The sequence below is a fragment of the Notolepis coatsorum genome, assembly GCF_963971535.1.
Source record: "Notolepis coatsorum genome assembly, chromosome: 19".
Classification (NCBI taxonomy): domain Eukaryota; kingdom Metazoa; phylum Chordata; class Actinopteri; order Aulopiformes; family Paralepididae; genus Notolepis; species Notolepis coatsorum.
In genome coordinates this window covers 58308204-58326293 of record NC_140183.1, presented here as the reverse complement: position 1 = coordinate 58326293, position 18090 = coordinate 58308204, and the positions used below count along the sequence as shown (strand labels likewise).

Here is an 18090-nt window from a genome sequence, read left to right as displayed (position 1 = left end):
AGATGGCAAATAAGCTAATTTCCCAAAAAGTTGGCGTGTTCCTTTAACACTACACCATATTTGATCTATTTATTAAAGAGATTTGCATTACATCCATACCTCATTTTTGCATTTTGCATTTTTTTAAGTTTGCCTTTTTGTACCTCATTGCCTGCATTTTTACTTCATTGTGCTTGTTGTTCTTTAGTTGTATATTGTATGTATATTTGTATAGTGTTGGGACTTTATTCCTCTTTTACATACTTTTTATTTGACTGTATGAAGCACATTCTCAGGGGCTCATACAGAACCAAGCATTTCACTGTAATGTACATGTACTTTATACGTGACAAACAAAAGCAAACTTGAAACTTGAACTTGAAATTGAAAAAAGGGGGCAGGCACTTTCAAAGCCACCTATCACGTCATGCAGACCACAGGACCTCACGGTCAGCAAGCCTGACTCACTTGACTGGTGCCAGTGAAAATGTGCCTGCATGCTAACGTTATGCTAGCAAGCCTTATATCTTGTCAATAACGTTGCCTATGGTTGACAAACAGTATGACCGGACAGTATGTTTGACAACAGGACTGGCTAGCTATCCAGACACCTCGTTCTCTCCAAAACAATAAACAAATTGGCCATTTGCTTTATTTTGTCGATTTTATTTTGAAAGACAGTATTGTAAGTGGCATGCTACTAATGTTGATTTTCATGAACACTTAGTGATTATGTCAAACTAAATAAATACTGTGGTTTGCTAACTCAATCTTGATGAAAGACTAAGATATTGAATGTAACAGAATAGTTGTACATTCATAAATCAAATCACGACAGTGAAAGTTCACAACAGTTGAGTGATACCAAGGTTGTCACATCAGCTGCCTGCTAACTTTAGCTACATCAGATGATGCAAACAGATGCCAATAGCTAGGTGGATACATTGTAACTTTGTGACAGTCATTACTGCTTAGCAGGAATGATTTCAGTAATATTTTATCACTATGGGCAGGCCTACAAATTGGGAAGGGGTTGGGATGAGGAGTATTCTGGGGGCTGGGGGAGAGTGGCTCAGGTCAGGAGGTAGAGCAGTAGACTGCTCCTGGTTGAGCAGGTTGGCACCTTGCATGGTCCACAGTCTGTGTGTGAATGTGTGAGTGAATGGGTGAATGTGAGGCATAGGTTGTAAAGCGCTTTGGATAATTCAGTCCATTTATGGGACTTATTATGAGAACACTGTGTAGAATAAAGCTCATTTGGATTTAAAAACTCAAACATTCTGCAGGTCTGCAAAATCAGTCTCTAATTCAGTGCAGCAGCTCCACTTTATACCTGACCACAGGTTTGATTCTTCAGTTTTTTTTTAATCTTTTCTTGTTTTTTCCCCAAAACATGTTATGCTGTGTCCAGTACTGGCAAGCTGCCTGGTTTTGTTTTAGCAAAACTTTATTGCTTCAACGCAAACAAAAAAATTATTTCTGCCTCACAAATAAATAGCCTTTTATACAAACAAAAGGCCCGATCCATGATCCAAATGTCAACAAATGGGTAAAACAAAAAATTAGGAACGGAGTGACATGTTCTCTAGTTGACTGAATGGGCGTTTGATACAAGGACTAACGCCAGACATTTTAACTGGATTTACTGCATTTTTGGTCTGTAAAAGGTTGTTTTCTGCTGGTAATGTAAACATTGGAGTAAAATAAACCTATGTTCTGCTTTACGAAGGTTTAACAATGTTCCAAAACACAAGAATGTAAGTGAATATACACCATATATGGTCAAAAAAGATCACGGATTTGAATAAGACAAATAAGAACAATGTAGGCTACATGTCTATTAGAAGAAGAAAAAACATGATTTCACATTTTACATTTTCAATCATTATGAATTGAAAATGGGCGACCCTGATGTAAACAAGACGAAAGTCTTTCTCTGGTCTGCATCCCCTTAACAATTGTGTGTATTGAGCTGTACTGTATTGTACCCATTCTGCAATCTGTTAATAACGTTTTCAATCAATCAATCAATCACATGTCACACAGAGTTATGCATTTATTTTGCAATTATCGTGAGGAATTCTGGTGGCAATTTGGACAATATATTTGGCTTATAATGGCCAATAATATTTGCTGACTGATCCATCTAAGCCAAATTCTCAAGGTAATGTAGTTTAATCATTACTACTACATTATACCCGTGGTTGCTCAAATCTGCTAAGACAGGCTTTAGGAAGCTGCCAATACTGGTACGAGAGCAGAAATAGCAGCAAGAGAGCCCACAGAGGACTCCTGTTCTCACCGCCTGTGGGCCTCTGCCACACATAAACATTATGTGTGCATGAATGCATACACACGCATACACACACACACACAAACACACACACACACTCACACGCACACACACACACATGCCAGCGTGCACACACGCTCAGACATTCACCCGTACACACACAGCCATGCACGTGGACATACACATACACACACGCCTGCGTGCACACACGCTTAACATGCACACAGACATTCACCCGTACACACACAGCCACACACATGAACACACACACACACATGCCTGCGTGCACACACGCTCACAGACATTCACCCGTACACAACACACAGCCACGCACGTGAACACACACACACACACACACATACACACGCACACATGCCTGCGTGCACACACACTCATCATGCACACAGACATTCACCCGCACACACAGCCACGTACGCAAACACACACACACACACACAGTGTACACACACAGGAGCGAGAACAGAGGAAGGTGGGTGTCTATGTAGCAATAGGCCCTCTCTTGCTTTGTCTGTCTGTCTGACCACAATTGTGAGAAAGTGTGAATTGCTGTGGGTGTGTGCGTGTGTGCGTGCATGTGTGTGTGTGTGTGTGTGTGTGTGTGTGTGTGTGTGTGTGTGTGTGTGTGTGTGTGTGTGTGTGTGTGTGTGTGTGTGTGTGTGTGTGTGTGTGTGTGTGTGTGTGTGTGTGAAGGGTAGTTTCTTCTCTACATACGTGCGTGAGAGGAGAGAAGGCAGGGAGATAAGTATCAATGGAGGAGGCATAGCTGCTAGCCAGTCTGTCTGGGGGTGAGAAGGCCTCCTGCGGTTTCTACTTTCCTCTCTTCGTCAAAAGAGTTTTGCTTCATAAGCGGAACACAACAGAGCGGTAAACACACACGCGCGCGCGGAAAATGCAACAAAAGATTTTATTTTATTTTCAGCACCGGTAGTAAAAGATGTGATATTAGGGACGTCTGCATTTATGATCAATGAAGATTCTGAATGGTTCATTTTGTAATTCATATGGTAAATGATCACACCTTTGATCACACTGCATACTTGCTCATACTGCGTATATTCAGTTAATTATATTGTTTACACTGTCAGTTTTTACTCTTCTACTGTACTATCATTTGTATTGCTGTATTTATGTCTTTCGACTATTACCCTGGCCATACCTGGCTGTACCTCCCCTCCCCCCATCTCCCATGTTGCTATGATGCCTGAATTTCCCCAAGGGGATCAATAAAGGAATATCTTATCTTATCTTAAATGGTAAATGGTGCATTTATATATCGCTTTTATCAAAAATCGCTTTACAATATTTTGTTCCTCACATTCACCCGTTCACTCATACATTCACACACCTGACAGCAGAGGCGATCATGCAAGTTAGGGGTTAAGTCATGTCTTGCTCAAGGACACCTTGACACACCGAACCGGGAACCTTCCGGTTACCAGCCGACAACTCTACCTCCTGAGCCACTGGTAAAACTATATACTGCTATTGGATGAATAGCTTCTGTCAGATGTAAACATAGTACAAAGTACAAACAGAGTACTCCACATACAAGCACACTAGCCCCTTTCGTGACTGCGATGTGCAAGCCAGGGGCTTTTGAATACGCAGTCACTTATAGCTCCCTAGTAGCCAGGTTAATTTGGACCACCAAGCACTGCTTAAAAGCTCGGGGTGGGTCCGAAATATATCAGATATAAATTTCAAAGGTACCCAGCGTTCAATTAGGGTTTCACACACACACACGGCAGGGTTTGAAAGCTCGGCGTTGCTAATAAATATTTTAAATCATTTTTATAAACTGGCCAACACTGCTCAAAACTGCTGTATTTTCGTATTTGGCTGCCTGGTGCGCCTGCGCTGTGATCACAGCGCATGCGCAATTGCGCATCATGCACCCAACGCCGGAAATAATGCAGTGTTATATCAAGCGAAGAACTGAGAAATTTGGCAGAGAGAGACGGCAACATTATCGTGGGTTTGCGTGATGTATATCTCCACCTCGACTTGGTGCTGGTCATAATGTCCGGTGAAAATAATTCCCTCTAAGCACAATTTGATTATTTGAATTGTATTAAAATAGGCTAAAATTAAATAGCCTATGCGATGAACGAAACAATCATTACATTTGTTTCATCGTTGCTTCACCAAGCAGCCGGTCTAATAATGACAACGCTGTTGTCAGCGCGAGCTTGCTGCTGCTAGATCACCGTGCAGATTGATTGATTGAATGAACGTTTTATTAACAGATTGCAGAATGGGTACAATACAGTACGGCTCAATACACACAATTGTTAAGGGGATGCAGACCAGAGAAAGACTTTCGTCTTGTTTACATCAGGGTCCCCCATTTTCAATTCATAGTGAATTGTAAGTAAGGGTGCAACTCAGGGTTCGCAATTAACGGGGGCTTGGGGCATAATGCCCTTGAAAATGGACAAAATGCCCTCGAAAATCAGTTAAGGGGGGCACTTAATGCCCCCGACAGTTTACTAATTATATATATATATTTATCCGGTAATGGAGCGTCTGTGTATCGTACGGTTCAGATGACGCGCAAATAAAAAAAAAATTGGCGGAGCCGGTGTTCTGCACTGGCTGCAGGCAGCAGCAGCAGCAGCAGCACTGCAGCCAGGTGCTAGTCAGTTTGTGTAAAAATGGCACGCACAATATAAATCAATCTTCATTACGACTTTAAAAACATAGCCATTAACATTACATAGGCCTACACACATCTTGCCATAGCGTTAGCAGTTTGTAGCCATCCAAGAAGGCTAACATACAACTGTGTTTTACTAACTCCAACCGGGACTATTGCCGCTTTCGCGCTGCTTGTTGATGTTATGAACTCCTCCTAACGTGACTGGAGCTGAAGGTGCCACGCGCTAAAATGTCCGTGGGGACCCGGCGCCAACCCATAGATAGTTCCAACTCACCGAATTACGTAATCCACCACAGTTGCACTCAATATTTAAATAATGTTAGTCTAAATAAATGTAGACAGAAACATAATAATTTCAAGCAGAAAACGAATCTTTCCATTAAGAACTGACAATCAGGGAATTTAAACATGGTTGACATTGTTTTTGTGTGTTTATATTAATTAAAGAAAGGAAAGTCTAGTGCTGGCTGAGCATATTGTTTGTTTGCACTAAGTTAATACTTTGACAAATGTAGCCTATATTTTTCAGTCAGTTCGGTCTTTGTGTGCCAAACATTATTTAAGGCTGTAAACACTGTAAACCTTTTATTTTATTTTTATTAAATGAGAAGCATGTTTAGATTTGTGTTAAAAAAAAATTGTAATACAAATTAACGTATATCGAACTGAAAACCGTGACCCCAAAATCGTGATACGAACCAAACCGTCCATTTTGTGAACCGTCCCACCCCTACCGTTTATCATAAAAATTCAGTGCCCCCGAAATAAATAAAAAAAGCCCCCGAAAATCAATTAAGGGGGGCAAAAAAAGCCCTTGAAAAAAAAAATTATTTCTAACCCTGGTGCAACTTGCTCCGTGCAATCCATTCTTTGTGGATCTAGCTCTGTTACCTGAAGCAGAACAGTGCGCAGGGTTTCCCACAACGCCTCAGACTGAGTCTAGACGCTGCACCTTCACAAAACAACCTCAGCACCTTCACTAAGTGACCCCCAAACATCCCAAGATTCCAATGGAGTATTATGAGAACATTTATTTTTAGATTAGATTAGATTAGATTAGATTAGATTAGATTAGATTCGATTCGATTCGATTCGATTTCAAATGTATTGTCATTATACAGCACAAGTACAGTACAACAAAAAGAAGTTTGGCATCCAACCAGAGTGCTCTAAATAATAAAGTTGGAGTAATACAGTAGATTATGTTGCAGGTTAATTTAATGTTATTATTTATTTACTTATTTATTTATTTATTACCAAAGTTAGTAAGTATGTAACCACCAGTACCCCTCCCAGTCATAGCAGTTGATACGGTCCTGATGTGTAGACATTAGATTCGATTAACCCTTTGTAGTGTCGTAGTGAAAGTATTGTCATTATAGCAGCACAAGTACAGTACAACGAAAAGAAGTTTGGCATTCAACCAGAGTGCAAATGTAACAGTAAAGTGCAACAGCAATATGCAATGTACAGGTGATTAAACTGGGTACAAAATATACAAATTAGTACTACTGAGTAATAGTGCTAATCAGATGTATGTACAGAGTTGTAGTATAATATATGTACAGTGATACAGGTATAAAGACAGTGTAGACTAGTAGTCATACAGAACCAAGAATTTCATATATTTAAAAAGGACTATGTACTGTGTATTGTGACTGTGTGTTAGTTTACTCTAAATAAAAAATAAAATGGCAAATAAGTGCAATGTGCCTGGTGACGTGTTAGCAGCACCCTCCCCCCCCCCCCCCCCCCCGCTTGGCCAGTGGTACCTTGACCCTGTACATCCAGCTACACAAATACAAAATGACGTACTCCTAAAGCTCATAGCGGCAGACTGAATTCCAGATGTTATAGCTCTGCTCGTTGTAATCACTGTAGCGACAGACACAGACACGGTGGGCCTCTAACCCCTCTAATGCCAGCTACCCTCTGTGTGGAATGGTCTAGTAGTAGTCCTGTGTTGCATGCTATCAATGGCCAGAGGTGGAATTACATCGCATACTATCTGATGCAAACACCACTATCAGCTCTCACACACTCCACCACGACTGACACCAACAGACACGCTGACAAGTACACATTTAACAAGACGTAAAACACCCCCCTCCCCCACAGCACACACACACACACACACACACACACACACACACACACACAAACACACACACACACACACGTGCGCGAGAGTAAAGTACTTTGTACACAGATCCAAAAAGACAATACTCAGACAGCCCAGCTGGCCAATGAGGTGACAGTTGCTGTGTTACATAACGGCACTGAAGACCACTGAACGCTTTCGAGTGAGTGAGTAGACCGAGATATTTGCCTGATTGTAAATAATAATAATAATAATGTACCGTACAGGAATGAATAAGTGAACCATTAAAGTACCATACACTAACAGTCACACCCCTGTAGTGACTTCAATCTATAGATTATGCAGTGAAAATAAAAATTATTTATGAGAAGCAGCTTCTTGTTTTCAACCTGTGTGGACAAGGTTGGCTAGACGTGCAGTAAATATGCTTGTATAACTCTGTTTGTGTGTGTGTCTGTGTGCAGGAGTAAGTAGATTACAGTATGTTAGGCACGTAGACTATGTATAGACTGGACAATGGCTATTCCACAAGCCTCGTCAGTTACACCGTGGGAAAGTGGGTTAATATGTTAGAAAGACAGGAAAGAAAGAATGTAAATATTATTATGAAAGAGGTGCCATTCAGGGGCCGTCATTGTATGTATGTGTGCATCTCTACTCTTGTCTTCTCTCTTCTCTTCTCTCTCCCTCTCTCTCTCTTGCTCGCTCTCAGATCACAATCAGCTCTGCCAACCTCATGATTCAACTGTGCAAAATCACCATCTCACTTGCCTAGACAGCGCCTTCACTTTACATCAGAGAGCTCCCGTTTCACTATCATATTTCACATCAGTTTTAACTGAACGTGAAGAGCCCCCCCCCCCCCCCCCATTATACCATAGAAGTTAAAGGTGCACTAACTGAGATTTTCGATCATTTGAAATGAGGACCGTGTAGACTCAACCGACTGCTATTACGTGGAATAAACATGTCCTTGGCGTGGTGTGGTTGAGTTGGATTTCAAAGAAAATGATAGAACGATTTTTTCCCCCCTTACCCAGAGTGCCATCTACCCATCCAGATCATTTCAGTTTGATTTGCCTAGATTTTCAGATATCTGCCGTAGATATCTCGGATTCAGATCACTTTTAATCACCGTAGAGATATCTGCCATAGAGGTGTCTGCCATAGAGATATCTGCCATAGAGATATCTGCCATAGAGATATATGCCATAGATATCTGTCATAGAGATGTCTGCCGTAGAGATGTCTGCCGTAGAGATATCTGCCGTAGAGATGTCTGACGTAGAGATGTCTGCAGTTTCATGTAGGAACTATTTTCTACCGAACTACACCCCCATAATAATGAATAGGGGTGTACTTTGGTAGAAAAAAATAGTTCCATGAAACTGCTCACAACAAGTTCTGTGGATTATCTCGAGTAACCTAACCGGGTCAGGATGTCTGGAATGAGACATTGCTTTTGAGTGTTTCAAATGTATTTAGTTGGTGCACTGCTTTGTTGGTACGTTGTGTATTATGTACATTGTGTATTAGGTTTAGTCTATAGTCTGACTCTAGTTTATAGTTTTAGTTCATAGTTTATATAGTTATAGTTTGTATAGATCATAGAATGTTGTGTACTATGTTTACAAATCGACTACAGTTGAGCCGGGAAAAACTCTGAATCTGAATCTGACCGCCACAAGCCGAATGCCATCCAGCATGCCCCTCCCTGCACTAAGGTGGTGTGTACAGTGGAGGGGCAGGGCTGCCTCATCTGAGAGCCAGGGTTTTGATCCTAGCCAGTAAAGTGTGAGAGAGAGAGAGAGAGAGAGAGAGAGAGAGAGAGAGAGAGAGAGAGAGAGAGAGAGAGAGAGAGAGAGAGAGAGAGAGGCTGGGAATAGAACAGCAGTGTACCAAAAACAGAGCCAGACCGAGAGATAATTCCCCCCCCCCCCCCCCAGGGATTACTCCAGATTACTGCCATTCTTACCCTCTCACAGCACCTTCTACCGTGTGTCCAGGTGAAAGAGAAGAGGGGGAGTTAACGAGGTAAAGATGGATGAGGGAAAGGAGTTAGAGAGCATTGAATGAAGTAAGAGATAGGCGGGGGGGCTGAGAGAGAGGGGAAGGGGGAGAGATAAACTGTTTCTGTGAGAGAGAGAGAGAGAGAGAGAGAGAGAGAGAGAGAGAGAGAGAGAGAGAGAGAGAGAGAGAGAGATGGAAAGAGATAGAGGGAGCAAGAGAGGCAGAGTTACTGTATAACTATGGAGAGAGGGGGGTGGGGTGGGGGGCTCTGGGTGTAGAAAAGGTGAGTAGTGGGAGATTAAGTGAGGGAGAGAGGAGGCAGATATATGGGGGACCAGCGAGGAAAGTGTAGGACGAGGCTCAGAATGAGGGTTGAGCTGGGTCGGTCAGAAGGTAGAACAGAGTAGCCAATAGACTTTCACACCATGCTAGGTGCAGACGGGGTCAAGTAGGCCTAGTCTTTTTTTGGAGTGGGGTTACAAAAAGCATTTACATCTTTACATATGTAGTTTACACACACACACACACACAGAGAGAGAGAGAGAGAGAGAGAGAGAGAGAGAGAGAGAGAGAGAGAGAGAGAGAGAGAGAGAGAGAGAGAGAGAGAGAGAGCCCAATATGTAGAATGTGTTTTGTTATACAGACCAAATAAATCAGTGTTGAATATATTTACCTCTTTTGATCGTTGCGTCAGTAGTGGGAGATACTTCAGGCTCTTCATATTCCATAACTCTTGTCTTGTCCAAACTACCTGTGGGCTGTGGCCGACCGCGCACGTCCCTCCCTCTCCCTCCCCCTCTCACACCAACACAACCGGCAGACGGTCGTGCTTTTACTCAAATCAGTTTCACTTCCACCATTTGTAATCGCCCCCCCCCACTCAGAAATAATTCCCCCGAAACTATAAGCGTTTTGCTACCTGTTGTTTCTAGCGCCCGGGCCGGCGCAGCAGGCGTTTGAAAACATGCACTGCCATCTCCACCAATAGTCCTCCTGCTACAGTTGATTACAACGCTCTGCCAACATCACGTCCTGTATTTTAGTCGTCCCTTTATTTTAATGTTTAAATCTATTTCCCGTGGCAGACGGAGCAAGTGCGCGCTGGCCCGACGAACCGTGCGCTCCGGTTTCACCCCCGCCGCGCTCTTTGCGCCCTGAGCGTCCAGCGCTGCAAGCTCGATTATGTCACCGACCACTGTACTTATTATGTAATAACAGCGGATCGCGTTTGCTTTGTAGTGCTCGGTTGAGAAATATAATCCAGTGTTGCTGGCACAAATCTACCCCAAACGAATCAATATTATATTATATATTAAACTAAACACAAACATATTACCCCTATTTCGTCTACATGGCTGTGGGATCTCTAGAGGGCATATTGAAATGCAAGGCCCTTATACTCGTGGACTCAGCAGTTTGTTAGACTGTGGGGATCTTTTACAAGCCATTGAAGGATTTGCTAATAATCTCGTGTCAAAGTTTTCCATTACATAATAAAACGAATTAAAGGGGGGGGGGGGGCGAATATCTGAAAAGTCAAAATAAAACATCCTCTAAGTGCTGTTGTTGGTTCACATTTCAAAGGGTGATTTTTTTGGGGGGGGGGGGGGGGGGGGGATTTGTGTCGAGATTATAAACAATATTTATTTGTAACTAGTCATTGTAGAGATATGTTTTCTAATCTCAAGACTACCAGGTGCAGCTTTAACTACTCATTGCATAATATCTCTCTAGAAATGCATATGCCTACTGGATTCACATACTTTTGTAGGCTAATGAATTCATAGCAGTTTACAACCCATTGGAGAAGGTGTTTTATAGCCCATCCATGGTCACTGCCACTAGAGGGAGCTAGAAGCTGTGGTCTGTGTAGGCACGCGGTCCAGTGCTTTGATTGATTGATTGAAAACTTTATTAACAGATTGCAGAATGGGTACAGTACAGTACAGCTCAATACATACAATTGTTAAGGGGATGCAGACCAGAGAAAGACTTTCGTCTTGTTTACATCAGGGTCCCCCATTTTCAATTCATCATAACATACCGGTATATGACATACACGACATACAGATAGACAGTACTGCTACATCTATACATTTATGACATATCAGATTTGCAAATACAGTACTGTTTGTGATACCAAAAGAGTCCAGAAAAGAGAGTATATACATTTGACGTAAAAACTGTACATTGGAGGGTAGGAGGGGTGGGGGGAACTGTACATTGGAGGTGGGTGGGGTGGGACACTGTACAACTGTACAAGCAAAACTGTACATTGGAATATTGACAAAACCATACTTGGTCATTTACTGTACATTGGGTTGGGTTAGGACATTTACAGGGGCCAGTTTCGAATTGCAGTCTCCCGTAGGTGTTCTTTGAGAGTGTTTTTGAAAGTGGGTAGTGATTCACATTCCTTTACAGCTTTGGGTAGGGCGTTCCACATTGATGTGGCATAATTGCGAAACGTGTTTAGTCCCTTGTTTGAGCCGAATATGGGTTTAACATGATTTGTGGAGCTCTCTCTGGTGTTGTGATCATGGTATTCACTAACCTTTGGGAAGTATTTTGACATGTACATGGGTACCTTGGTCGTGTAGTGTATCTTGTAGACCAGGCCCATTGCAAGTTGCTGTACTCTGTCGTCTACTCTAAGCCATCCTAGTTTGTCAAAGTGGGCAGGGGTGAGGTGGGTTCAAGGAGTCAGGTCAAGCAGTAGTCTGACTAGTTTGTTTTGAGATGTTTGTAATTTTGTTTTTAGCGCCTGCTCTCAGTGATTGATTGAATTGATTGAAAACTTTATTAACAGATTGCAGAATGGGTACAATACAGTACGGCTCAATACACACAAATGTTAAGGGAATGCAGACCAGAGAAAGACTTTCGTCTTGTTTACATCAGGGTCCCCTATTTTCAATTCATCGTAACATTTATGACATACACGATATACAGATAAACAGTACTGTTACATCCAGACATTTATGACATACAAGATATACAAATATACAGTACTGTTTAAGAGACAGAGTTTCTAAAAGAGAGTATATACATTTGAGGGGGAAGAAACTGTACATTGGAGGGGGTTGGGGGCCGGGGGGGGGGGGGGGGGGGTTGGATGTTTACAGGGGCCAGTTTCGAATTGCAGCCTCCCATAGGTGCTCTTTGAGAGCGGTGGTCCTATGGGGTGGTCCCAGTGGTAGATTCCCATTAGTTAGATTAGCCTTCATCTGGGAACATTCTCCCTGAGCACAGAGCCTTTGGTCCAGGAGTGCAAAGGTGCTGTATAAATGCCTGTGAAAACAACAGTGCTTGTTTAAGCACCATATGATGGCCATTAAAGTGGACACACAACCCGATAGCCGCTGCCCCTTTCAGATGCATGCGATCTTGTGGAAGACAGATGGGCACGTGCGGTAGGACGTCTCTGATGGAGGCCTGTCTTGGTTCTGCAGGGTAGTTTTATAAAAAAGAAAAAATCTGTCAATGTGCCCATGGGATGCAACAGTGCGGTATATTATATACTGAATCTATTTACATATATATCCCTATCTGTCTGAATATACCTGCATAGAATCCTTCTACTGTATATACCTACTTATACACCCGCATATAACTCTGTATGATAGCATGTACACTAATGCTGTATATACTGTATATATATACATTTATTCTTACCGTGTATATACAGTATATCCACATCAGTCTGTACATATCTGTAGATACTATATAGCTATATCTATATCTGTACATATCCCTTACCTACTAACACTACACCTATTTTGTACCAAGTTTAATCACCTGTACATTGTATATTGCTGTTGCACTCTATTACATTTGCACTCTGGTTGGATGCCAAACCTCTTTTCGTTGTACTGTACTTGTGCTGTATGATGACAATACATTTGAATCGAATCGAATCTAATCTAATCAACTTCACATCACACAAGACCCAGCCAGCTAGCAAGCCACCGAACTCTGAGAGGTGGCTATCAAGCCAGACATAAAGCCTGAGTGAGTGAGTGAGTGAGTGAGTGAGTGAGTGAGTGAGTGAGTGAGTGAGTGAGTTAAAGCCAGCATTGCTTCACATCTATGACACTATATCTGTTCTTGTTCCTCTTTGGAGGCTGTCCATGTGTTTACATTTGGATCACTGATTGAGCCTTTCAATATTTTGGAATAATTGTGAAACGATGATAGATGTGCAATCCTAGTCAAGTGAAGGATAAGTGGCAGAAGACAACCAGTATCATTCTGAACAGAGTAGATCAAAACAGTGAGGTAGTTAATAGAAGTGGATAAAGAAAATCCTATCTTGGTAAAATATTTGAAAAACATGAAAACATACAAAGGTCTAAATCACTCAAGTGAGGTTTGTCCAGGTGGTTTTAACCGAGTGCAATGGCTGATGACCCCCGACCCCCCGTCCCACTCTCAAAGTCAACTTGACCACAGCTGCTTCTCCAGAGAAACCCCCCCAGTGCATTTTTCCAACATACTCACAGGCACATACTGTACATGCGCATGCACGCACGCACGCACGCACACACACACACGCACACACACACACACACACACACACACACACACACACACTACACATGCCTCAGAAACTACACTGTCCTCCCTTGGCCTTAATGAGGTGGGAGAGTGTGATGTACCGGTTCACTCAGAAACCACACATTCAGACTAGACCGTGTTGGAGTTAAAAGGAGGGGGGGGTCAAAGTTTTCAAACACAACACCCACTCTAATCTGGTCAGCCTGAATTTACCCCGAGGCCACATGATCAATGTTAAATGTTTGTCTGCTATAAATAGCCCTAATGTCTACAGATTTTACTTAACACTGTGGAGTGGCAGTGCCTCAGGAGGTAGAGTGGTCGTCTGGCAGTCGGAAGGTTCCCGGTTCGATTCCCGCTCCTCCCAGGCAGCGTGTCGAATTGTCCTTGAGCAAGACACTTAACCCCTAACTGCTACCAATGAGCAGGTTGGCACCTTGCATGGTTATATGTATCATTTACAAAACATTACATGGACTCTGTCCTCCCCTCATGGGAGAATTCATTAAAAAGAAGTCTGATAGTGGTCATAGGACTACAGTAGGTCGACCTCTAGAGAGGATTGCGAGGTGTAGCGCCGACGCACCATTTTCGGTCAGAATGTCTCGTCAGTGCAGGGAAGTATCTTGTGGAACAGTTTACCCATAGATATATAACACTAGATGGCTTATCCGCGCTGCTGGCCAACAGAGACCGACGTTGCCACATGGCGGCCATCTTGCATGGGTGGAGCATGCCCACTCATAACATGCGTGTCTATGGTGCATGCACTATTGAAATAACCATAGCTTGCAAAATTTTCAACCGTTTGGTTTGTTAAAAACGTCAGAGATGTAGTTATGATACTGCATACCGCTGCTGGCGGGACAAAACCTCATAACTCAATTTTTTTTATTTATTTATTTATATAAATCAACTCCGTAGATCATCCTCCATATGTGTGTGTTTTACAAAGTTTAAACAATGGGAAAGCATTAAACCGATCATCTGTCTAAACCTCCTAATCTGTGTTCGTTTTTTTCATCTGCTGAAAAGTTGGGTTTTTGGAGTTATGAGGTTTTGTCCCGCCAGCAGCGATACTTATAATGGACTTTCATATGAACATTTAAAAAAAATTCTTCCAAGCAAGAATCATAGCCACGTTAATAACGTTTGTAATAAACCAAACCGTTTGTAAATCCATCAAGGTTTCAGCGAGTTAAGAGTATTTTTGTTTGTGCAGATCATCACCAGCAGTAGTCCACTCAAGCAAGATGGCCGCTGGTGAAGTACGCGGGAGACTCCACCTTGAGCCATCTAGTGATATATATCTATGAGTTTACCTACTGTACCACCATTGGAGAATGTCTAACCTTTACTACTTTTAAACTCAAAGTGAAAAAAATAAATAAGGTTTACAGTATAGGACCTTTACGGTCTTGGTCCTTTTAGCTTTGTAGCCATGTTTTTGTAAATTATTGTTCTTTTGTATTAACATGTTTTTGTATTGCTCTGTTTTTGTATTTTATTTGTTTTATGTTTGGGGACTGATGATGAAAATTAGCATATCTTGCTAAATCCTGTGTATTTACAGTGCATTATATCATATGTATTGTCCATTAATACATGTTGTCCCTTCCAAATAAACAAATAAATGAAATGGTTGCCTCTGCCGTTGGTGTGAATGTGTGAGGGAATATATGAAGATATGCTGCTAAATGCACCATTTACCATTTACATAGTGCTGGGAGGTATGCTGAATTTTAACACTTTGATTACCAGCCATGCGGTGCGCCTTACCCCCCTTGAAAGCCACCACCCACTTCAATGATAGCGTTGTGAACGCATAAACTATGTCTTAAATTATGGCTATGTGTCTAATCTGGCCGTCGCTTATCAATGACTTGTTTGCAGTCAACATTGTCGAAACGGATTGTTTTTTAATCGGTTCATTTCGGTTTTATACCATTTTGAAAAACCCTTGTTTTCTTGAAAGTTTCAGGAAAATATAAAGATTCTGTGATAATCGCCCATTACTGGAATATTCTGGAATACACAAAAAACATTGTAATTTTTCGGCCTATTTATGAATCGTTTTCAAATAAACGCTAGATTATCGATAGTATATGTGTAATTATGCACGCTAGAGAAGCGAGCTGAAAAATCTATTCTCTCATTTCCTGATCAGCGCACACACACACATATGGCACACGCTGATATCTCTGTGAAAACAGCTCTGATTATCCTAAGACTGGTAAAATAGATTCCTTACCTCAGATCAGATGTTCTCCAAAAAGATTATTCCAATTCCTGATCGCCATTTCAAATATCGATCGCGTTTATTGATTCAGCGCTGGTACTGGAAATATGTATTCCACGCTGTTTTGCGGCTCGGCAATGACTTGGATCTCTTCGGATGGCTTGCCGGAGAAGTAAAATGAGGAAATTGGATGTGTTTTCAGGTATTTTCCCAATGGAGCTCAGAGAGAGTTTGCAGCACTAACGTGAGACTAGATTGATGAAATATGAATTCAAATCGCTAATAATAATAAAAAACGACCAAAAAATGTTATTTGTCGTTGCTGGCACTCAACAGTCGGCATGAACTAACGACATATAGCGTCGTTGGCACTCAAAGTGTTAAGGTACACCGTAATGGATCCATGCAAAGGTATGGATGTTTACTATATCGTCGTCCACGATACATATTGTGAAAGATTAAAAAAAATTCCATGCAGTATTAAAAAAGTTAAATAAAAGATTTTGAATTAAATAGCACCATGACAATAGTATTATGACATAAAAATACATCATATCACATTGTGTTTTCTACTGGAAAATGAAATACCGTCAAATATCATTATACTGTCAAAACTATACAAAATATTGTGATATATTCTGGCGATATTTCCCAGCCCTAACATAAAGGAGCACAACACTGACTTATTTTGCACATCATTTCACACAAACAGTATGTTTTGCACACATTGATTTAGTTTGACATAGAGTTAATGAGTTTGAATATCTCCTCCCGTGATGTCTCCCACCTAAAAGGTCAATATATCCTTACCTTATGGATACCGCACCTTATGTGTATACTGTATACTTCATCAGAGCATATATTTAGCATTTTAGCATTCAGCATTTTTAGATTATCATTATTAGATTTAGATTATATATTGTAACTATATTTATTGTAGGGCAAAATATAACTGAGAGGGCATACATACCCTCACCTTGCACCTTGTTGCCCATTATGCGCATGTCCAGAGTTCATTATATTGTGTACACTGCCTTTTTATTCTATTTGTATTTTAATTTTTACTTCTCCACTGTACTATAATTCTGTGACCTGTACCTCCCCTCCCCATGCTGCTATGGTGCCTGAATTTCCCCCAAGGGGATCAATAAAGGAATATCTTATATTATCAGAGGACACTGAATCCCTGTGTTGTGTTAATTACAGCTCAATGAAAAGTATAGATGAAAAAAATAGCAATCCCTATTGCAATCCATAGCTCTATTTTTCATCTACATAATTTCATTGAGCTTCATTGAAATGAAACACAACACACAGATTAATTGTATCTTTTCTCTTTTAATAAAGATTAAGGCCTAACATTGTGAATGTTGAGAGGGACGTTCAATCAACACCACGCACCAAACTGCTGGGCTTTGAAACATGAAAATGTTCAATGAAATGAAGATATATTATATATATATATATATATATATATATTGGCCTTATTTTTGTGCCTAACTTATGGGAACTCAATCAGTAGGGTTAGATGTGTACCTTATTATATTATATATTATACTATAAGTGCCTGCTGAGGGTTTCAGGAGCTATCTAATAACCATACATCCATACCATTAAAACCACAAACTTGAATTGCTTTTTAGACTTGAAACTTACTTATCACCACTTGGTTATAATACATTATATATTGTTTACATTGCTTATTTGTACTTTTTCTACTGTACTATAATTGTATTGCCTATATTTATGTCTTCTACTATTACCATGCCCATACGGCCCCCCTCCCCCATGCTGCTATGCCTGAATTTGCCCAATAGGATAAATAAAGGAATATAAATAAAACATTTATATATATAATATATTAAAGGGGAACTATTTTACTATTTCTTTCACTATTTGGGCACTTTTACACAATTCCTGTGAGTCTATGGAACACCTCTGTAATATATATATTTTTTTTATTCATTGTTTTGTATTTCTAATCAAGTCCTCAAAAACAGCATTTTTCTACCTCAAGATCTCGAGCTGTTTTGAGCCTGGGCTCCTAAACCACTGCGCCCGGCCGGCCCCGCCTGAACATTAACATGCAGCGGTGTCTTTATGACATCACATATAGGGCACATTTTCAAATGACTCAGTTCAGTGAGGGTGAATATTGTGAGAGGAGAATTGGAAGAATGCGCCAATATGAGAATTTTGAGACATAGATCATATTAATATAAGTTCACATA

The 18090-nt window shown here is 41.1% G+C and overlaps 1 protein-coding gene across 1 annotated transcript in view; it reads right to left on the bottom strand.

The window, feature by feature from the left end:
- The window catches only part of rorc (RAR-related orphan receptor C), an 88524-nt gene extending 78702 nt beyond the window's left edge, over positions 1–9822 (bottom strand). The window contains exon 1 of the mRNA XM_084336084.1: positions 9737–9822. Within this exon, the coding sequence (XP_084192210.1) occupies positions 9737–9791 (55 nt within the window). The 5' untranslated portion in view covers positions 9792–9822. The remainder of the gene's footprint in view (positions 1–9736) is intronic.
- Positions 9823–18090: the final 8268 nt, after the last annotated feature.